Source organism: Pseudorca crassidens, chromosome 14 (assembly GCF_039906515.1).
Source record: "Pseudorca crassidens isolate mPseCra1 chromosome 14, mPseCra1.hap1, whole genome shotgun sequence".
NCBI classification, from domain to species: Eukaryota; Metazoa; Chordata; class Mammalia; order Artiodactyla; family Delphinidae; genus Pseudorca; species Pseudorca crassidens.
This window is the reverse complement of record NC_090309.1, coordinates 80,845,603-80,869,667: the sequence shown is the minus strand read 5'-3', so window position 1 is coordinate 80,869,667 and position 24,065 is coordinate 80,845,603. Positions and strand designations below refer to the sequence as shown.

The 24,065-nt window shown below is 37.9% G+C and overlaps 1 protein-coding gene across 2 annotated transcripts in view; it reads right to left on the bottom strand.

Annotated features, from left to right (window-relative positions):
* NBAS (NBAS subunit of NRZ tethering complex) overlaps window positions 1-24,065 on the bottom strand; it is a 341,606-nt gene that overhangs the window by 263,238 nt on the left and 54,303 nt on the right. The window contains exons 11-14 of one of the 2 annotated variants that reach the window (XM_067703666.1): window positions 23,649-23,717; window positions 12,865-12,993; window positions 3,708-3,771; window positions 480-673 (exon numbers count right to left, since the gene is read on the bottom strand). In XM_067703666.1, coding sequence (XP_067559767.1) covers window positions 480-673; window positions 3,708-3,771; window positions 12,865-12,993; window positions 23,649-23,717 — 456 coding nt within the window. The remainder of the gene's footprint in view (window positions 1-479; window positions 674-3,707; window positions 3,772-12,864; window positions 12,994-23,648; window positions 23,718-24,065) is intronic. The other variant, XM_067703667.1, reaches the window with a different exon arrangement.

Below are 24,065 nucleotides of genomic sequence, written 5' to 3'. Positions count from 1 at the left end.
AAAGACTTAAAATAATTTTAAATGACCAAAACATAACTTTAAAATATTAGCCTCTTTTCAAAATTTTTGTCATGATAAACAAGTTTTTCTTAATAAAAGAACCAAAAGTTTTAAGCTGTCATATTTCATAGGAATAGGTTAAAGACTGCATTTCTTAGGTAGTGATATTATTTATATTTTTAAGATAACTAATCCAGGAAAAAGAAAAAAGCTATCATGTCAATGAGGAAGAAAGGCTTTACAGAGAGCAAAATGACCCTAAATGTTCTTCATTCTTATACAAATGCACTTTTTTAAATTGTCTAAACAATAGATCTTTTTTATACTGCACTCAAGTTCTGATTCCAATAACAAATTTTTCTTTTTAAAGACAAGATTAAATAATGGGATAACCAAAATTAAAATCAGATATTTAGATTTTGGGGGTAATAAATGTTTACTCTCAAACACACTGATTGCTTTAAAAGGGAAAGCATTACCTCCAAAATCAAAAATCCCCCATCATGGGTAGCAGTGACTTGAGGGGATGGTTCAAACCATTCACAGGATTTTCCCAGTAAATTCTTCAAAGTTTTCACCGACGAAACAGTCAGAGCACCAGAGCAGCGAGCCAAAATCACTGCACTGTTCACCCACCAATTCACATCTATCAGTGGGTAAAAGGACTCTTTATCTAATGGGGGGAAAAGTAAATCAATACAAATCCATCCATCAATGTGGTTTAAATACAACACACTTAGTCCAATAATCAATTTTAAAACCATGTGAGTCCTAAAGGTACGACAAATAATAAGAAAAATTAAAATGTAAGTCACCACTCAGATTTTTACTCAAGTAGAAGATACAAAACGGTAATTTATTTAATGAACATCTGAATGCCAACAATTTGCCAAAGTCCAAAGTTCTAGGGATGCAGAGGTAAATATATTAAGGTCTTTCTGCTCAAAAGATGAAAAATATTCAGAGATATGTCACCATTTTCAACATATAAAAAAAAGGTAGGTGTGTACTGAGAAATGGCAGACTCAGGAAGAACTCTGACCTTCCTCTGGAGCAGGTCCTAAGATCCTCATGTGAGAGGTACCTTTTTTATATCTGGAGGAAAGGAGCATCCTTATCTCCAAAGACGGAGGGAAGCCAAGAAAAATGGAAACAAACAGGCCTTGCTAAGTTCCTCCCAGTTTACTACCCTTAGCTCAGACCCTTTTGTCTCTCATGTCTTTCTACAACTTTCCACTCTTCACCCAACCTAGTATAAAACTAATCAGGTGTAACTGTTCCTCAGGTCTTCATTTCCTTATGAAGGCTCCTGTGTCCCTAAAACATATTAAGTAAATGTGTATGCTTTTTTCTTTTTGTTAGTCCAATTTACTGGGTCTCAGCTGGAGAATCTAGTAGGGTAGTAGGAAAAAGAACTTTTTCCTCCTCTATACTTGCAACTAATCAGAAAGAGGAAAACATATTCAAGACCAGTAAGGAACTGCAGGGGTTGGGGGAGGGTGGATAGAACTGAACTGTGGTTCACCAAATTGAGGCATTCAAAAGGAAATGGCGGGGCTTCCCTGGTGGCGCAGTGGTTGGGAGTCCGCCTGCTGATGCAGGGGACACGGGTTCGTGCCCCGGTCCGGGAGGATCCCACATGCCGTGGAGCGGCTGGGCCCGTGGGCCATGGCCGCTGAGGCTGCGCGTCCAGAGCCTCTGTTCCGCAATGGGAGAGGCCACAACAGTGAGAGGCCCGCGTACGGCAAAAAAAAAAAAAAAAAAAAAGGAAATGGCATGATATTTACTATAATTTTATTGCCCTTTTATACCACTTGTTCCACTAAGGATCTGACAAGGTTTAAAGGTAATACATACAAAGTACACCGTAAATTTTAAAATATATGTAAACATTTGACTAAGGAGATAGAGATTCTAAAATAGGAGGTCAGTGGAATTCCCTGGCAGTCCAGCAGTTAGGACTGGGCACTTTCACTGCCGTGGGCACGAGTTCGATCCCTGGTTGAGGAACGAAGATCCCAGAAGCCGCGCAGCACGGCCAAATTAAAAATAAAATAAAATAGGAGGTTAACTCCATGAGAATAATTCATTATTTTAATTAAAAAACAAAAACCATGAAAACTCAACATTTTCTTCCGATTTAAGCCTAAAGCAATCTATATAAATAAGGAGTTCCAAGAAAACATGAAAAGCAGTGTTCCTAGGCTTACAGCTTAATGTAATGCGGGATGGAAAGGAGCAAATCATTTAAATATGCAGCCAACCTTCTAATTTGACAAATTATATTTTTTCTCAGAAATGTTTTTCTGAATGAGTATTTCGGATGATTATTTAACAAAAGCGAATACGTGAACATCACACGTGATATTAACAAATCAATACTTTCAGGGTCTTTAAATGTGAATTAGAAGCATAATTTAATAAAGATTTTGAACCTTGTAACTATCACTAATTTCATAGGAGACACTTAAAAATTCAGCAGTGTTTAACTTGGGGAGTTTCACCTGAAGAAAAAGGAACCAATTACTCAAAGTAACTCTTAACATTTTAATTTTTGTTTTTAATTTTAATCTACCAATTAAATAATCACTATTGCTTTTAATTAAATGTAAATACTGGGTTTCTTTTCTATTTATAAAAGTAATACATGCTCACTGCTAAAAAAAAAAAATGCTTATATATGGAGATGTATGAAAAGAAAGAGAAGGTCCCTCCAACCTCTCATTACCTACCGTCTACCACACCGGCACCCCAGCCCCAAAGATAACTACTCAGAGTCTACCCTTTGAGGAGTCCCTTTCTGCTATCCCCTCCATGCTCATTTACAAAGGAGCACACTTACGAGCTTTGAACTCAGTGTGCCAACTCCATGCTGGCCTGTGGAGGGAGAGCCATGCTGCATGCCACAGGCTCTGCCTCAGCCTTGGGAAAACTCAAAATATTAACACCTGACCGTCAGCAAGCTGGATCTGTTGCCTTGTCCCCGTCCTATGAAATCTTGGTGTTCCTTCCAAAGTGAAGCAGAAGTATCTAGAGACTTTTTTATATGTAGGGTAGCCGAATATGCCACCCCAAAATGTGCCACTGTGGCATAATGATTATTTTGGGCTAGAGGCCACTGAGAAGAAGCAGACACAAGAAAAGCTCCCTGCCCTCTACCTATTTGCGTAAAAGTAGGACATAAATTTACAAAGTTGTTCCCCTCTCTGCTTTCTACCACGAAGGACAAGAGTTCATCACTGGAGACAAATTTAGACCCTTAGGAGCCCAGAGATAGCACCGAAGGAATCTACATAACTAACTACTGCTTATCTTCCATTACTTTCCCCACATACTTGCCTTCCCACAATTTGCCACTCCTAGAAACTCCAACTGCTTTTCCTTTGTCTTGTCACTTCCCTAAAAATTGACTGTTTCTTTGTTTAGATGCTGTATAAGCACAATTTCCAACCATCCCTCGGAGTTACTCATCCCTGGGTACCCCCGTGTATAAACTCAGTGTACATGCTAATAAACTTCTGCTTGCTTTTCTCTTATTAATCTGTCTTTTGTCAATCTAATTTTACAGATCCCCAGCCAGAGAACCTAGGATAGTAGAAAGAAGAGGAGTTTTCCCTCCCCTATATATATCATACCATCTAAAAAGCACCTTTACTAAACAACACGAGTCTCTTAAGGTTTTAATCATCATACATCATAAAACTCACCTTTGATTTTTTTTCTCTTCTCAGCAGAGAGTCTCCAATCAGGATTAAGGTCATCATAGCCTGGCTGAATTTGAAAAACAGGACATAAATTCTTGGATCAACAAGGTAAGAAAATTATGAGAACATCACCAAGAACTTTGGATTTTTTTTTTAACAAAATACAGAAATGTTGCTTTCCTTTCATCTCTTAGTTACACCTAGTTGAAATCTATTCCTCTCCAAGATCTTGAAAAGCAATTGTTCTTATACCTAAGATGTGCACATGCAAGTACTGTGACTCAATTTAATGAAGAAAGGAGCATGAATAAGAACCGTGATGGCAAGCATACGATTCATACAAATGAAAGCAGGATACGCTAACAATTCTGCACGCACACACACACACGCACACACGCACAACTGCACACTAGGAGAACAGCCATGCTGTTGTGAATGAAACACCAGCTTGGATGTAAGAGCTACCCTGCTGCTCGTAAGGCAAGCAACCCTCCAGGTCTCAGTTCCCACAGCTCTGAGGTTGGACTCCACAACTTCCGTGTCATCCCCAGTTCTAACTTTCTATGACTGAAAACATATTGTACTAAGTCAAAAAATATAACCATGCAATCCTCAAATTCAATACATTCGCAGTCTAATCTCATGGCAACACAATGCCCTGCCCACCTTTGTGAACGTCAGGACACACCACGATCTCTCAAGCATCACAAAACAACAGAGATTAAGCCACTGCCAGACATTTCCCAGGCCCACGTTAACTCCATAACCTCCAGAATCACAATAGTATGGGGGGAAAAAACAACAAAATATCAGTTGGGGGTTATCTGAAATCTTAAGCCTAAAAAAAGTGATGCTGTACTTATGTCAAAATGTGCTTTTTCATCTTATGCAACAGAATATGCATATATGTTTTATTAACAAGTTATCAGTGGCTTATACATTACGGTATTAAAACTGATATTTCTTTCCATACCCTGAGAGAACTTTCTGCTCTCCACTACTATAAGTCGCCCAGAGCAGACCCTGAGAACAGAAGATATAATTCGTTAACTCTGTCAGAAAAAAGTTGCCATAAAAGGCTATTTATATACTAGGCGAAGAAATGGATTGTCCTTAAGTATAAAAAAAAAAATTAAGTTTCAAAAAATTAGAATAAGGTACGTATTACTGAAAATAATCAACTAAATTAAAATCTTATTTGACCATTACAAGGCACCTTAGAAGTTTCAGTAGCTCCGAACCACCAGCTGCACCTCCACCAACAGCACCAGAGGCGTGCCAGCATTTGTTTATGTGATGCCATGTGTGCCCCCCCACGTACACTCTGGAGTACACAAGGAAAGTACGGGATAACACTTTAAAACTTTAAGCCCCACAAACAACAACAATTATGATTCAGCCTTGGGTAAATTTAAGGACGTCTAGATTACAAAGGAATTTAACAAGAACTCGAGAAAAAAATGTAAAAAGAAGTCCTCTCATTGGCATAAGCACTTTGAGAATTCAAAGTGTGCTTGTCTTCATCCAAGTCAACGATGAGCAAGAGGACCATGAACAAGCGGTACTAGTCTAGTAGAGCCAATCTCCACACTCTGGGACTAGACTGTTCCATGTAGATTGCTTAAATAATGGGTATCTCTTGTGAAACCAATTTTAAACCCAAGGTGAAGATTTGTTCCCCTGTATTCAGGACTGTTAGTCATCCTTGTACTCCCACATCTATCAGTGCCCACCCCTGTCACAGTAGTAAAATGCTGAATGAGGGAATGAACTAATTAATCCTTTGAATCACTGAGCTCTAAGTAGAATGTCTAAGCTATAGAAAAATTAGTTGACATAGTACAAATATTCCTACACCTTCTCAAAAGTGTGGTTTCTTCTATTTGGTCAATGAATACTGTGCACTTACACTATGAAAGAAAAAAGAAAAAAAAATCAGACATTATACGCCCTCTACTCAAGCACACAGATGGCTAAGAAGTGGGTATAACTAACTGTAACCAAAGGTCAAATTTGATAACTGCCCAAAAATGAGGTATAGAGAAAAGTGCTAAGGGTCTTCAAAGGATCAAGAGATCATTTTGGATATGGGCTTGAGAAAGATGAAGGGAGTTCAAGAGGATCAAAGAAAGCCTGATGGTGATATATATGTTTATGGCTGGATAAGACCTGGATGTGGAAAATGGGTGGAGGACAACATTCCAGTGGGAGACCACAGTGTGCACAGAAGGACACAGGTAGGGAAAGACTAAGCTTATTCAGGAAAAAAAAGTAGGCCAGGGGCTTCCCTGATGGCACAGTGATTGAGAGTCTGCCTGCAGATGCCGGGGACGCGGGTTCATGCCCCGGTCTGGGAAGATCCCACATGACGCGGAGCGGCTGGGCCCGTGAGCCATGGCCACTGAGCCTGCACGTCTGGAGCCTGTGCTCCGCAACGGGAGAGGCCACAACAGTGAGAGGCCCGCGTACCGGGGGAAAAAAAAAAAGTAGGCCAAAGTACGGGACTACAACGCATCATATTCTAATTATATGCATTTTTGTTTGTTTTAGGGTTTGGGAGGGAGGAGAGGATTAATGAAATCTTTTTTTTTCATTGTGGTGAAATTAACATAAAATTAACCGTTTTTAAATGAATAATTCAGTGGTATTGAGTACGTTCACAATGTCTGCCACCTCCATCTAGTTACGAAACATTTTTATCCCTTCAAAATAAAGCTTAGGCATTAAGCAGTTACCCCCTTTCCCCTTTCCCCAGCCACAGCCACCACCAATGTGCCCTCGATCTCTGTGGATTTACCTATTCTGGGTATTTTGTACAAATGAATTCAAACAACCTTTTGTGTCTGGCTTCTTTCATTTATCATAATGTTCTCAAGGGCCATCCAAGTTGTGGCATGGATTGGTAGTTCATTCCTTTTTTATGGCTGCATAATATTCTATCGCAAGTATATACCACAATTTGTCCATCCTTCTGTTAGCAGACATTTGGGTTGTTTCCAGCTTGTGGCTGCTGTGAACATGTATGTGAATGTACTTGTTTGACTACCTGTTTTAAATTCTTTGGGGTATATACCTGTCTGTACTTTTGCCTTAGAAGTACACAGCAATTCAGTCTATATATCTGAACTAAGCGTTCAACTTCACAGTATGTGGGAGTTTGATGAAATTATCTGTACAGTATATTTAAGAAAGAAGCCCAAACAAAATCCCAAACTTACCTCTGCCTCAGGCAGAGGTGGCCTGCCAGACCAGCAACCTGACAGCTTGTCCCTTGCTGCTTTCTATACTGACATTCCCACTGCTCCCCTGATACTATTCAAACTGGCCCCAACTTACCACCCTTCAGAGCCAAGGACCCTGTGAGGAGAACCATGATCTGGCTGTGCTTTATGACATCTGATTCAAACGCTGCAGGCTGCTACTTTGAAGACAGGATCACCAAGCTCCCAAGTCCCCCACGAAAGCGGGGGGTGGGGGGTACTCAGTCCCAGTACTATGTTGATATATCCTGAGCAGCAGCCTCCATGCCACTCCTCTCTGCATGACGTGCTACCGTATGTCTGAAAACAGCCTCAGGTGCCCTCACTTTACAGGGCAGCAGTGGCCTAGAGGAGGATGTCCTAAGGATACAGTTATAGATTTTGTTCAGAGAGGCTATTATGGCTAAAGCACACAGCTTACATCTGTTTTCTTCAGATTTAAGGATTTTATTTGCTGACTTTTCTTTTTCTTTTTTTACACCTGGAAGCTAAATATAACAAAGACCTTGTTGCCAACAGCATAAAAGAAACCTTTAAATGTATATTCATTCCACAAACATTTATTATTAGTATTTAATACACCAAGTCCTTTGTTAGCTCTCAGGGAAGAAATGTACATTCAATTCAGTGCCTCCTCTCAAAGAGCTGACAGTCTAGTGAAGTTGTGAAAACAGCTGTGGTTTAGATCACTATTAATGACATGAACTGTTATCTTCCCATTTATCCTTCACTGATTCATCCACTTAACAAAATTAGGCCAGTACCTACTATGTGTCAAAGAGAAAATACAATCAAATGGAAAAGGTTAGTTTTGTGTCTACTACATCCAAGTAAGTACAGATAAGCAATAAAGCTTCTTCAGAGAACAATTAAGGCCAAAAATGAGATGTAAATATATAAACATAACATACGGGAAATGTTTGAACTGAAAATCAGTTTGGCAGTTTTACTATGTATTCCAAACATGAACAAAACTTAATACAGATTTCTAGCCAGATGGATTTTCATATTGATAATGAAAGCCAAAGTATCTAATCAACTAAAAACTGGACAGAAGTAAATCAGAATGGGCACTTGCAAACTATCTTCAATCATTAGATTCTACAGAGAAAATACTCATTCAAACAAAGCATATTATGAAAACTAATAAAGTAGCGTATTGCTTGAAGAAAGGCCCAGATGAGCTGAATTCACAATTTGGTAAAAGACTCTAAGTCTGTATAGTGCAACAGAAACATTAGCTTTTTTCTCAGGCAATGTTTAAGGTAAAGTTATAAGCTAACTATACACTATATATCATATACTCTATTTTAAACTAATTGGCTTTCCGTTCATTCCCCAGAGTAGTCACAAAGAAATCCAAAGCCTGTCCTACCTGGCTGACCCAAGGTCACTTGACTAAACTGGACAAATGAGAAAAGAGCAGCTGTCTTAAGCGTTTTTCAGCTGTTTAAGAGTTCTTCAGTGATTTTCAGCCAGTGATGAATACGCAAAGTGACACCATACATTTGGTAAGTGACAATATTATACCTCTCGCTTATTAATATCACATTCCCAGTGTCTCTACATAATGAACTGCACAACTCCAGGTGTCATTCGTATAAACCACACGGGCGATCTCTCCCTGTTTTCCATTAACATCTTAACTAGTACCCAATCTGCCCACTTGAAGTCAGTATTTCTAAATATAAGCACTGTAAGAAGAGTCTCTGGAAAAAAGTCTTGACCTACGAAGTCAGAGGACCTGAGTCAAAATGGAACATTGATTCTAACATTTAGTTATCTAAGTTAATTTCTTTTAGCACTACTCCCATCTCTTAAAACGAGTATAGAAACATTTTTTATTTAACAGGGTTTTTTGTGAAGTAAATGAGAGAGATGAAAATTGCTGTTGATAGCCAAGCCTTACTATACAAACACTACTTATTCCCAACAATCCCCCTCCCCAAAACCACCAACTGAAGTAGGCACCATTCCTCTGAGCTTATCTTCTCATAATATTAACATGTTATTTTATTAACGTGTTTATAATTTCCCTTGCAAGACTATGAATGTCCTAAGGGCAAGGACTGTGACTTACTGCATTTTCTACTGTAGTACTTGGTAGAGATTCAAATACTTGAACTTTATTATTTTACGATAATTATTCTGAATAAAGTAACAACCTACCCTTGATAGCACTGTTACATGCAAGCTTTATAACATTTACTCTAATGCACTATTACTTTTATTTAAGTATAGTTTATGTACAATATTATATGTTACGGGTGTACAACACAGTGGTTCACAATTTTTAAAGGTTATACTCCACTTACAGTTATTATAAAATACTGGCTATATTCCCTGCATTGTACAATATATCCTTGTAGCTTATTTCATACATAATAGCTTGTACCTCTTAATCCCCTACACATATCTTGCCCCTCCCCTCTTCCTTCTCACTACTGGTAACCACTAGTTTGTTCTCTATAGCTGACTAGTACACTAGATTTTAATTACTCTCTTCATACATTAAAGTCAAATCTAAAATGTCCAAATATCCAATGTGATTCATCCCCGGAATATAGGTGAAAGGCTCAAACAAAGTATGGTTGTTCAAACTTCTTTTGCTGGACAAGGAGTTACCACCCTCACCTCATGTCACCACATCATAAGTACTGTGATATGATATCTATCATAAAGTTAAGGGTTCACCAATGACAGACTTTCTCAATTACTTACTCTAGTATCTGGTACACACTAATTAGCTCAAGAGTTCAACACCTCTGAGAGGGCTGAAGAAATCCGTGTTACATTCGCAGAGAAAAAGCATTTGTCTCTGTTCTTTTGAAGGTCACATCAAATAAAGCCTAATAAAAAACCTAACAAACAGGGTTTTTCCCACCTTTTTTAAAGTGTATTTATTTTCTTACATGGTCATGGAAAGAGCATGGACATCAGAGCCAGAGAGCTATGAAATCAAATCTCAGTTCTCCTGCTGACTTGCTGAAAAACCCTAAGACAAAATTAGTGCTCAGTAAATAATAATAGAGGTTATTATTAGAGTAAATTTTATAAAAGCTGCAAGACTATGTGTACATGCACCTCAACCCTACTGAGCTTTATACGCCTAGATTAAGTGTATCAAAAGAAAGCAGAACATTCTGTGAAAACGATGAAGGCTCACAGGAGTTTGTTTATGATGCAATGAAGTTCACAAAGTAAAACAGAAAGGGTTGGACCAAAGTAGCGAGCAGGAGAGGAGGGCTCAGGGCGCAGGTACAAAGCAGCGGAACGACCAGACTAGAAAAGATGGCAGGTTAAGTGAAGGAGCTTTTGCATTGTGATCACAACCTTTGAACAGATAAAATTAAATGCCCTCCCTGTTCTCAACTTTGGACAAAAATTTATTTTGAGGCTAGCACTGGCAGGGGTCTCAGAGGGCCAAGTCTGTCCTATCCAGCTAGTTTTTCCAGGTGCTGAGCAGCAGCAGGAAAGGGAGGGGTTGGCAGCCACCGGCCTGTAATGGGATGTGCTCTGGAATGAGGATGTGCCGAGCAGCCTTGGTGATGGCAACCAGGTCCATGGTTTTCAGCTCTGTGAGCCCCAAATCCCGTTTTTTTCCAGTTTACTCAAGCATTCAAGGGAGATAATTTATACCAACCAAATCAGAAGAAACTGATAGGTAAGCCCAAAAAGGTGTAAATTATAATAAAAGATACAACTAGCTTGAGGAGTTGTATCATCATACAGTCTGTCTGCAGACTGTAGGGTGGGGGGGAGCACTGAATCAGAACCACAGACGTAAAGTGGAAACTCTTTGAGGTACAACCGAAAAATCAGGCTTCAGCAATTCCTGATGAACTGCCTTCTAAACTCGCAGCATATTTCTGTTCAAAAGACTCTCCCTAAGACAACACTAGAGACAAATTTCTGGCCTGAACTCATGTCCTCCCACCGTGCATCTCTGTTGCCATTTCCAAATTCCCTTCCTTTCTTGTCACATTACCTTTCTCATGGCCTATTCCAAACGACTGAGATATTTACATTTACTCATTCCTGAGTTTCAAGATTTTTTAACAATTTTTGTGTTTTTAATAGAATCATTATAAAAACCCAATGAATAACATTCATGGGCTAAAGAGTAATGAATTATAATGAAACTGATTGGCAACTAACGATAAAAATGTCTAACCAGTTAAAAATTCAAGTATATGCCAATAAGGACTACAAGAGATGCAGGTTATCTTTGCATGTAAAAAAAAAAAAAAAAAAGGTACCCATAATTTCAGAAAACGAAACAGCATACTAATGAATTTTTTTAATAGTCCTTGTGCTATATGTACGACATTCTAGGACACTCACAAGATGAAATATTAAGTGTGCTTCAGAACTTGATCAATATTTCTATTCCAAATGACTAATATTCAGTGTTCACCTTTTAAGAAAAAACTTGCTCAAATGCAAAATCTCCCATATATAACAGAACATCAGGGTCTTCCCAAATAACAAAAGCTAAGTATCTTAACATTACACATTGATAACCATGAAAAATGCACGGTACCTTCTGGATCAATGATCTGATGACCCTAGCTGAATACATTAAAAAAACAGTTTTGAGAGCTGGTCCACTCCACTTCTAGAGTGAAGATATAAGTCAACTTAGCTCTCATTTCAGAGGAGACAGAAAGAATGTCCCTCTACTTGGCTACTGAGGTTGATAACTGAGGAGGATCTCTTTCTTCTATTTAGAACAAATCTAGATCCAGTAAGTAAGACAGAGTAGCAGAGATGTGGAGACCAAATTAAATTCAACACGGTGAGGAACTGGGCGGAGGGGAGGCGGGGGGAGGGAATCTTCCTACAATTGTGTCTAAGAGAAAAAATTGAAGAACAGCAAAAACAAATAAATTTAAGTCTGTGAAAAGAGTATGAAAATGTAGAGCCCCTTTCTCTTTTCCTCTATTCTGAGAAATACAAAATACTGTTTGCTTATGAAGAATTCTTTTATAGTGCAGTTTGATGAAATGAAATTCAAAACAATGCTAATAAAAAGACCCTGATCCACTCAGACCTTGCAGGGAATATGCTCCTTTCTTAGAATCACAGAAGTGCCCACCAGAGCTGGTGACAGGATACTCTACAGGGAAGGGGAACGGGGATGTGAGGGAGGAAGAACTAACACTCAAAGTGCTGGCAGGCAAAATTATCTTCAGAGCAGTGAAAGATTTATAACATAAGCTGTATCTAACTGAGATGATTTTTCTTAAATCTTCACTCTATCACAACGTGTGGCATTAAATGAGCATTATACCTTACCTGCCCATCCTGATTTTAGATTACAATAGACATTGATACTATTCATCACTAAACAACTCAATTGTTTAATTCTCAAACCCTGTTATTTCCAGACACTAAAAAAATGAACAGTTCTATCTTTCTCTGTATCTTCTCTATCTACCTTTTGAGTAAAGAGACGATAACTCCCTTCAACCTTACGGAAGCCCAGGATTACTAGCACTGCAAGATTTGGAAAGAAGTCTAATCTTTTTACGATATTGACCCTTCAAATCTTTGATATTAGTCAACTTTTGCTGAAAACTTAACATCTCCATTCTGTATTTTTGCAATGAGAAAGGGAGAAATGCAGAGATCAAAGGACAGAGGACACTCAGGATACAGAGTGTCCTGCTCTACAAATTAGTATCAGCACAGAGTGCTACTCTGTTCTTCACTTGTCCTACTACACTGATAATAGTATAATTTAAGTAAAGAATAGGACAGCTTTGGAATGATGAGAATAAGTAATAGCTGTGAGCTACATTTTAAAACATAAAATATCATCAAAATGAAATTAGTATTGTCAGTACTCACCCTTAAGCGAGAATCATTCTAGGAATAATCATAATCAAGAGACACACCTGCTCACTTTGATTCCACTCCCCTTGCTGCTTCAGAGATGGAATGGCCCAGATGCTTAGTTTTCCTGAGAAGTGAACGGCTGCAAGGAGGGTCCCGTCTGGAGAAAGTCTCATCTTAAAGATCCCATCCTAGACAATAATTATATTACATTAATGTCAGAGCAAGAGACTTGTAGCCAAATAGAAATAATTTTCAGAATTAACGCTCTTTAGGGGTACCGTATCGTAAATGATCTCTCATAACTAAGGATTCTGACAGCTTCGTAACACTATAAATGTGCTCTGGAATATAAAAAAACAGGACTCTTGCCCTTAAGGAGTTTTTTTAAATCTACTTTATAGTGTTATGATTTACATATAACCCAAAACCCAAATATGTGAGCATTATAAAAAATATTCCTTTATATCACACATAGTTTACCATGAGTTCTCAATATCTTTCATGAGTGGATGTTGACAAAATTATGAATTTCTTGAATTTTGGGTACACACCTTTACAAGAACCTTTAAAAGATTCTCTGCGAACACAATGCCTGGAATACTCTATACCATGGACAGGCCACAAATTCATGCTATGAAAAAGAAGGAAACGGAGAGGGAGAAAGAGAGAGATGAAGGAAAAGAGGGTCCAAATGGTGATGGGAATAAAAGATCGACTAGAGGAAAATGCATTCCTTAATTTAAGAAATACATTAAATGTGTAAGGTATTCCAGACCTGCTGGCAAATTATTCAATTTAAGGATTCTAAGTGTTGCCACAGAACAGAGACATTTTGTGCCACACTGATTTTACGTGGCCAACGCCGGGCACACAGAGAAAGACTTGCCTGCCCAGTTCTACTTGTCCAGATAATCTCTCAGTCCTTTCCCATGAGGGTACCAGGTTTGCTCAGTTACCACAAGAGAAACCATCCGAGCAGAGATGTTACCTGCCTACCAACTACAACAGAACCAGGAGAACTGAAAAAACACTAACTAAAGACCTACTTCCCATTCAAGCATTTATTAAGAACAGGGTTTAAGGTAGTTTCCCCACAAAAAACAAAAGAGACCAGAAAATGGCAGTCCACAACCGTATTTCTCCAGAATATTTAGAAAATCGGGCAACATGGGGCCCAAATGGCAATAATCAGATGGGACTAGGTAGTATATGCCCTCTTGAAAGTTTTCCAGTTAGGCAAAACCCCCATCATTCTCTATTATGGCCCCAAGATTACGGCCAAAAGCTGCAGAACTGAAAACTAAAGATGACTGTACTGAAAAACCACAGTTTACAACAGGTTCGATTCACTATATTATCTACCTGGCCTCTGGTAGACAGAGTCTAAGTCCTCAGGTCTAAAATGACTAAGGCACATTAGCCATCAAAGACAAAGAGAACAACTTCAGGAAGTGAGGAACACTGCTGCGGGAGTGGATAGACAAGAAGATCAGCATCTGCTAATCTCCTCGCTGAGGACTAAAATCACTTTAACGAGATGTAACAGGTCTATCCCACAGTGTCATAATTTAATGTAAGAAAGACTAAAATACAAGTGCCTGGGAAGGAGAAGCAATAAAAGCAAAAGGACTTTAAGCAAAATTTTAAATACATCAGCTCTTTTCCTCTGTGATGGAGACGGGGGAATGAGTAGAAGATGAAGGACCTGGCATCTTCCTTTCACAACTCTAAAGTCAATTAGCTCTATGGTTTTGCACAAGATGGGCCTCCGAAGCATAGATTTGCATTAATTAAACGAACTCTCAGGGCTTCCCTGGTGGCACAGTGGTTAAGAATCTACCTGCCAAGGCAGGGGACACGGGTTTTTGCCCTGGTCCAGGAAGATCCCATGTGCTGCGGAGCAACTAAGCCCGTGCGCCACAACTACTGAGCCTGTGCTCTAGAGCCCGTGAGCCACAACTACTGAAGCCCGCGTGCCACAACTACTGAAGCCCGCGCGCCTAGAGACCGTGCTCTGCAACGAAAGAAGCCACCGCAGCGAGAAGCCTGCACACCGCAACGAAGACTAGCCCCAGCTCGCGGCAACTAGAGAAAGCCCACGCACAGTAATGAAGACCCAACACAGCCAAAAATAAAAATAAATTAAGAAACAAACCCTCTCCACCCATCCTTTAGAGTTTCAGATGTCGAAACTGAAGACGTGAAGGGTTATAATACTTGCCCAAGATCATCATTCAGTGTTAGGTAGCAAAAGCTGAACCAGATGCAGCGTCTTCCATCCCCCTCCACGTGCCCTGATGGCACCATGATCACGGCCCTCACCTGGGCCAAAGCCTTTCTAGTAGTGACAGGCATGCTTCTCAGTAGAAATTATGACCAAGTATACATTATGATTTCAACACCTGAACAGTTAGTCACGTGGGATCTGTATGGTAACCTGCAGGTACACCATACGTTCCATTAAACGACCCCACTAAAAGTGCTCTGAAAGCAAGTAGGAGGTTTATGGATCTCTTCAACAAAAAACAAACCAAAAAATGTATACTGAATAATGTGAATAATTTAACAACAGCATTATGACCAGGGAAATAATGAGTGAATATGCTAAATTTCCTTTTGTTTTCATTCCTCCCTTCCTTCCTTCCATCCTTCCTCCATGCTTAAGTAATAAATATATTAACTAAAATGTTAACCATTTGCTTTTTTTTCTTCATCCCCTTAGTTTCATTTGATGCCATGACATTCACACTGCAAACTTACCATTCCTTTCCATAAGCATTTTGTTGTAGAAATTTGCACTCACACACACAAAAGTAGAAATTGCTGTATAATAAATATCCAGGGGCCCAACAACCATCTTAAACAAACATCAACATTCCAAGTTTGTCTCACATGTCATTCCCCAATCACCACAATGCCCTCAGGGACCTTTGTCCCCTGGAGGATTTTAAAGCAAATCTCAGACATTACATGCACACACATTAAATGTACCTTTCTTTCAAGTCCCAAGTTATCTGTTTAACTTGCATAAATATGCACAGTAAGAAGATATGGTTATTAGCAGCAACTGAATTGTAGCCAGCTGATGACACAGACAAGTCACCTATGTTACTTGAGAAACACAGTGATTTCCTTCTAAAATATAAACTCTACTTCTTATTTATAGAAACTTTTCTGAATATCTATAGCATGCAGGGTATTTCTGGCCCAGAAAGTAATTTATTATCCTGACAGTAACTGTGACACAAGATGTAAAGCCACAGTTAGAAAATCCATGCTAAATTCTGTAAGCAGAGTCTACAGTATTTGGAAACCTGAATGCCTATTGGTTGGCAAGGAAGAGAATTCAGGAGTGTATGCTTTGGAAATAGGAGGCAATGGCTTTTCAATCAACTGTACATCACAATAAAAGTAAACTTCTAACATTCAAACCATAACCCCTCATATTGCATTAAGATTTCTCAGCATAAGTGAATAACAATCTTGTTCTCTTCTCCTCCATTTGAATTAAGTAGTTGTAAAGGCAATAAAATTTAGGTGTAGCTATAATTTTCACTTTGGTTAAAATGTGTCTGTGTGGGCTTCCCTGGTGGCGCAGTGGTTGGGAGTCTGCCTGCCGATGCAGGAGGCACGGGTTCGTGTCCCAGTCTGGGAGGATCCCGCATGCTGCGGAGCGGCTGGGCCCGTGAGCCATGGCCGCTGAGCCTGTGCTTCCGCAGCCTTTGCTCTGCAACGGGAGGGGCCGCGGTGGTGGGAGGCCCGTGTACCGCAAAAAAAAAAAAAAAAAGTGTCTGTGAATTTCTCAACTACGAATGCCATTTTCATTTTAATCATCATTTCAACAGTTGGAATGTTGGTCAAGAATACAGAACTTGGCAGGGAAAAGAGGAAAGCTCCAAGATGAGGAACAAGACAAGGATGCCCCCTCTTGCCATTTTTATTCAACATGGTACAGAAAGTCTTGGCCAGAGCAATTAGGCAAGAAAAAGAAAAGGCACACAAACTGGAAAGGAAGAAGTAAGATTGGCTCTGTTTGCAGATCACATGATATTATACATAGAAAACCCTAATGACTCCATCAAAAAACAGTTAGAATAAATAAATTTATAAAATTGCAGGATACAAAATCACACAAAATTCAGTTGCTTTTCTATACAATAACAGTGAACTCTAGGAAAGAGAAATTAAGAAAACAATCCCATTTACAATAGCATCAAAAAGAGTAAAACACTAGGAATAAATTTAATCAAGGAAGTGAGAGAGATATACACTGAAAACTATAAAACATTAATGAAAGAAACTGAAGGAGACACAAATAAATGGAAAGAAATTCCATATTCATGAATTGGGAGAATTGCTATTGTTAAAATATCCATACTACCCAAAGTGATCTACAGATTCAATGCAACCTCTATCAAAATTCCAATGGCATTTTTTTACAGACATAGAAAAAACGATCCTAAAATTTGCATGGTACCACAAAAGACCCAAGTAGTCAAAGCAATCTTGAAAAAGAAGAACAAAGTTAGAGGCATTATACATCCAGGTTTCAAACTATATTACAAAGCTATAATAATCAAAACAGTATGGTCTTGGCATTAAAAACAGATACATAGGTCAATGGAACAGAATAGAGAGGCCAGAAATAAACTCAAACATATATGGTCCATTAATTTACAACAAAGGAGCCAAGAATACACAATGGAGAAAATAGTCTCTTCAATAAATGATACTGGAAAAACTGGATAGCCACATGCAAAAGAACGAAATGGACCCCTAATTTACACCATATACGAAAGTCAACTCTAAATGGATGAAATACTTGAACATAAGACCTGAAATTGTAAAACTTCTGGAGAAAGCATGGAGTTGGGTAAACTTCGTGACATTGGTCTTGGCAATGATTTTCTTGGATTTGCCATCAAGGCAAAGGCAACAAAAGCAAAAACAAGTGGGAATACATCAATCTAAAAAGCTTCTACATAGCAAAGGAAACTATCAGCAAAATGAAAAGGCAACCTATGGAATGGGAGAAAATATCTGCAAACCATATAACCAAGAAGGGGTTAATATCCAAAATATACAAGAAACTCATACAACTCAATAGCAAAAGACAAATAATCCAATTTAACAATGGGCAATGAATCTAAATAGACATTTTTCCAAAGAAGACACACAAATGGCCAACAGGTACATGAAAAGTTGCTCCACATCACTAATCATCAGGGAAATGCAAATCAAAAACAATGATATATCATCTCACAACTGTTAGGATGGCTATTATAAAAGAGACAAGAGATGATAAACACTGGTGAGAACGTAGAGAAAAGGGAACCCTTGTACACTGTTGGTAAGAATGTAAACTGGTATAGTCACCATGAGAAACAGAACGGAGTTTCCTCAAGAAAGTAAAAATAGAACTACCGCAAGATCCAGCAATCCCACTTCTGGGTATATCTCCAAACGAAATGAAAACATTATCTCAAAGAGATAACTGTACTCCCAAGTTCACTGCAGCATTACTCACAATAGCCAAGGTATGGAATACACACACACACAGGAATATTATTCAGCCTTCGAAAAGAAGGAAATCCTGTCATTCGCAAAAACATGAATGAAACTGGAGGGCATTCTGATAAGTGAAATAAGCCAGATACAAAAAGACAAATACTACATGATATCACTTATACATAGAATCTTAAAAAAAAAAAAAGTCAAAATCATAAAAACAGTGAGTAGAACAGTGTTTGCCTACCAGAGGCTGGGGGTTGGAAGAACAGGGAGAGGTTGGTGAAAGGGTACAAACTTTCAGTTATATGATGAATAAAGTCTGAGGATCTAATGTATAACATTGGTAACTACAGGTGACAACACTGTATTGTATAATTGAAATTTGTTAATAGTAGGATTTAAATGTTCTCACACATATACACAGACACAAAAAGTAAATATGTGAGGTGATGCATGTATTAACTCAATGGGGGAAAATCCTTTCACAGTGTATAGGTACCTATTTCAAATCATCAACTTAAGTATCTTACAATTTCATTTGTAAATTATATCTCAATAAAGGTGAGGAAAAGAAAAAGAAAACAGTGACTATCACTTACCACCTGCTTCCGTTTACGCCATGAGGTTTTAACTTCATTAAAAGGTAGTCTAGCTAAATAATTACTTGGTAAGTTAGCATCCCTGGGTAGACAGCATGGAGCATAGGAAGAGGACTTTGCACAGTAAACTGTCTTCTTACATTAGTCATTCATTTATGGCCCTTTTAATTAACTTCACTGTCATTTCTCCTATTTACCTCCTCATCTCAAAACCCTTCCTAAAACTTTTCAAAAGATATCTTCCGTTACTTCATTGAGTCTTTTGTGTAGCAATGTAATACTAACAAAATACTACTGAAATTAATAATATGAACATTATTTTAACTTCTACTTCTCATTTACACTAAACCACTAGCTCAAATGCCCATTTGATCTTGTGTTAATTAAAAACACTAATTAAAGCCTTCTCCTACTGGAGCAATATTTGGAGTAGGAACTGTGTCTTCTCTCAAACACTGCAATAAAACTTTTCAACTGTCCTTTCTAAAAGAGAGATTTTTTTAAATGTTAAATATCAGACCTTCGTACTGAGATTAGTTTAAATTGCCTCACTTTCTTCAACTGCCTATCATCTATATAGGACAATTAAAACTGAGTGATTTCCAATTTCATTATACCTTTCAAATGTACAAGCTATAGTAAAATCAAAGTACTGAATTCTAGTGCACACGTTCAAAATGTTCTAAATTACTACATACGCTTAAAGGAAAAAATACCTCAGCTCAGTCAAAGGTGAATTTGTAAGTACTGCTCTTCCAACACTAGACAATTATTTTCTGAATATTACATATTCAATAATACATAGTACATGCCAGGCACTGTTTTATACTCTGGGGAACCTGCAGTGAAAAAAACAAACATAAACCCCTGCCCTCAAGGTATTCAGTAGGTGTTCTAACCCACTGAAGTTTAGAAGTCTGATCCCAAAGAATAAACAGAAATCTATTCTCAAATCAAAAGAAAGTCATCCTCAAAAGCCTGGTTAACAACCTGAGGGGGGGAACACTGCAAAAGTATGAAGGAAATAAAAGCCTTTGGAGAAAAAAAAAGTTTCCAAGCTAATACCCTTTCCAAAAAATTATTTTTTAATTATAAAGCTTTAGTTTATTAAAACTGTGAGATATTGTCATGAGAATAGACATGTACACCAATGAAACAGAAAAGAGAGCAGAGAAACAGAGCTACAATGTACCCTCTGTAAATGTCTGTCCTGACAGACATTATATAAATTATGGTGGCAGTATATAAATTATGGCATTATATAAATTAGTTGGGAAAGAATACAGCACTGAATTAATGGTACTAGCCACACAGAGCATATTATAAATTAGATTCCTACTATATCCAACAAAAAGAAACTCAAGATGGATTGAAAACTTACAGGTGAAAAGCAAAACCATGAAACTTTTAAAAGAAAACATAGAACATCTTTACAACATCAGCACGTGAAAGAACTTCGTAAGACCTCAAAGCCCAAAGCATAAAGGAAAAGATTTAAATTTAAACTTTCTGGAGGAAGGAAGGATGGGGAGTTCGGGATTAGCAGAAGCAAACTATTACACGTAGGATGGATAAACAACAAGGTCCTACTGTATAACTATATTCAATATCCTGTGATAAACCATAATGGAAAAGAATAGGAAAAAGAAAAAAAATATACGTATAACTGAGTCACTTTGCTCTACAGCAGAAATTAGCACAAGACTGTAAATCAACTATACTTCAGTAAAATTTAAAAAATAAATAAAAAATAAATTTAAACTTTCTGGTGACAAAAGAAGCTCAAAAGAAGACAAATAATTTTGATTATTCGTATACTCTTCAAAAGATAATATATGCCAGACAACCAGCAGCTGATTATTTTGAATCATGTAAATTTGGGGTATACTAAACCACAATTAAGAAGGACCCACAGACTACTAATTATTGGCTCTATGATTATGGATATAAAGAAATTAACAGATCAGAACAGCAGCCACCACTATCATTTATCATGTGCCTGCAAGGTAGCAATCACTGCCTTAGCTATTTTATACACATTCCCTCTAATACTATCCAATCAGTGTTGCTGCTTTATAGTCTGACAAGTGAACAGAATAAAATGAACTAAATATTAACCACGTGGTTACTATATAGGAAAGCACTTCCTCTTTAAAAAAATAGCAGTAGTTAAGAGATAACACATTTTAAAAGAGAAATAGAATTGCCGCCAAACTTGAGTAGTAAAACAGATCATTCTTTCTGGGATAAGAGGTAATTTTTAACTTGGGCTACTTTTAAGTACAACATATCTTGGCTTCTGCTTCTTCAATTGTCCAACTAAGGGTTTAGACAAAAGCCAACAAGAGGTAGTGAAAAAAAGCACTAGATCAAGAGCCAACTCAAGACCAAACCCATCTCTGACACTAGGTAGGTGAGTTTGGGAAAGCCATTTCTCTTGAGGCTTTAATTTCTTCATCAATAAAATAGGCATCATAATGCCATTAATGCAAGCTTCCTCTGAGATCATGCGAAAGGACTTATAAGCTAGAAAGTATTCACAATAATAAGGAATTATTACATAATCTCTATGAGACCTGTCAGGTCTAAAATGATGGTGCTAAAAATCTATGCCCCATAATTATTTCTGGGCTAGGAGCTACTGAATACAAACAGGATACTCATATAACATTCAGATATTTACTGAAAGGCCCTGATTTTAGAGTACTACTTTCATAAAGTCTTTTTAAAAAGTCCAAACAGTTACGGATTCCAGTACCAGGTGCCACAAAGAAAGATCAAAACGTAAGGAAATTAGTTGCTACCTTCTCCCTCCTTTTGTTCAATCATAGAGGATACCGATGAAAACAAGAGCGAGCTGAGTTCCACACAAAAGAATAACCAATAGCAGGAGACAAGGTAACATGAATCTGGAGTTCCCAGGAGGTAAGAAAGAGTAAAAAGAAGATGGACATTTTATACTGATTGAACAGTTACATTTGCCTATTAATATATCAAATCAACTAATAAACATAGCATCTAATATGTAAAGGATATGGTACAAAGGAAAGTCATGTACCAATATATCAATCCCCAAATAATTCTTGTTCTAAACACAATACAATTATGTTGGTCCCAATAAAATAACTATGGAACACAAACAGTAAGAGACCATGGATCCTACCCCACAGCAGAGTGGAGCGTTCTGCAGTGTTCTCCAACACTTCCGGGACTTTGCACAGGCTGCTTCCAGCCTGGAAACAACCAGCCTTCCCCTATCCGCCTGAGGATCTCTTACTCACTTCCAAATCAAGTATCACCTCCAGAGTTCAATGGTCCCTCCCTGCACCTCAACGGCGCTTCATATTATATTACAGGACAGGTTATGAAACGTGTCATATTGTCCTGTTCTACAGCTGCTTCTGCATCTGACTCCCGCACTACACTGAGGGCTCCTTGAGGAAGCGCACTGAATTTTATTCACCTATTTATTCTCAGCTCTAACACCACGGCTGGCTCAAAGTGCGTGCTTGCTGACTGACTAAAAGAATAAATAAATGCTGACACTCCACATAATTACTTATCATCAAAAGAATTAAAAAATGAACCCTTTAAAATTTGTTAAAGATAGAGTTATTATTTAGATGGAATTAAAGAGAATGGGAAAGGATCCAGGGAGGAAAACAAAGTAAAGCTCTCATGCACTATTATGGTAACAGAAAGACCAACAGAGGCAACACAGTAAATTAGAAAGAACAAAGTACATGGCAGAGGCCAAGGCATTTAGTCTTGCTTATGGTTCTTCACCTGCAAAATGAAGACAAACTGCTTGAAATGACTAAAGAGAATGCTAACTGGAAAACTGTAAACATACACGGGATTAAAAATGAAAGTGACTTTCCAGACATAAAGAGGAGTGTTATTGCTCAATGCTACAGACAGAAAAGCCAAACCAACCCAGAAGATATGAATTAGTTGAAGTCAAGGGCACAGAAATAACTAGGACTCAAAATTTTAAATATACTAAATACAAATGCAGCAAGAGAATACATGTTATATTTCTTACAATTTCCATATTTCTTACAATTTCCCTTAGTTAAGAAATTGAAGAAACGAAAATTAATTTGTTTGATTCCCCCCAAAACAGGAAGGAGTATGATCTGAAGCCCCATGTATGTCAAGACTCTTGTGAGAGCCGTGTAGAGGGCATGACTATAACCACCTCCCTCAGAGACAGCGCCAAAGCACACGGGTATATCCAGAGTGAAACTGCCCAGCATCCCTGAGATGGATCCATGTTTCTCCTATTGAAGAACAAAACAGTTAAGCCCAGGATCAATGTGGCTCATCCTCTTGAAACACCAATAATCTCAGACTTAGGAAGGAATCTTTTTTTATTTTAAAACCAACAAACATAAGGGATATGTTATGGACAAGGATACAAAAATTCACAAGATAGAATAAGAAACTTCAAAGGTATATAAGGATTCCAGGAGACTTCTTTGGGCTATATCCCCAGATCCAAGAGGACTAGATTCATTCTTTTTTTTTTTTTTAATTTTCTTTACTGTGATAAGAATGATATATATAGTAAAATGCACAAATCTTCAGTGAACAGCTCCATGAAATCTTATTAATGCATATACCCCTGTAATGTATAATTAAGAGCAAATTCAGATGAAAATCTATAATATTCAAGATTCATTCAACTCTGTCCTTAAGGGGACCCTGGCGAAGATGCCAATTTGTATTACCTGTTCTTGCCCCTGGCGACTGTAAAACTTGCCACTTAACATCCTTAATAATCCCAGGGTCTTTGGTACCTACAAAATAGACACACATCATAAAAAAAAAGATCAATGGAAGGCTTCCTCATTGTTTAAAGGCCTTTCATCATGAAATGAAAACTACAGCATATCTAGTATTTTAAGAAATGGTTAAGAAAATCATGAATAAGTATCAGAAATCTTGGTGAGATTTTGTTTTTGTTTGGGAAAGAAAATCCAACAAGTGACAAATCTTACAAAATGTACCCATAATCAAATGTATTTTTAAATACATACGTAACAAGTCTAGTACAATCTATGCAAATTAGAATCTAATGAGTGGCTCTTCTCAAATGAGTCTGGCCCAGGTTACCATTTTATCCTAGCATCACTATGGAAAAGGTC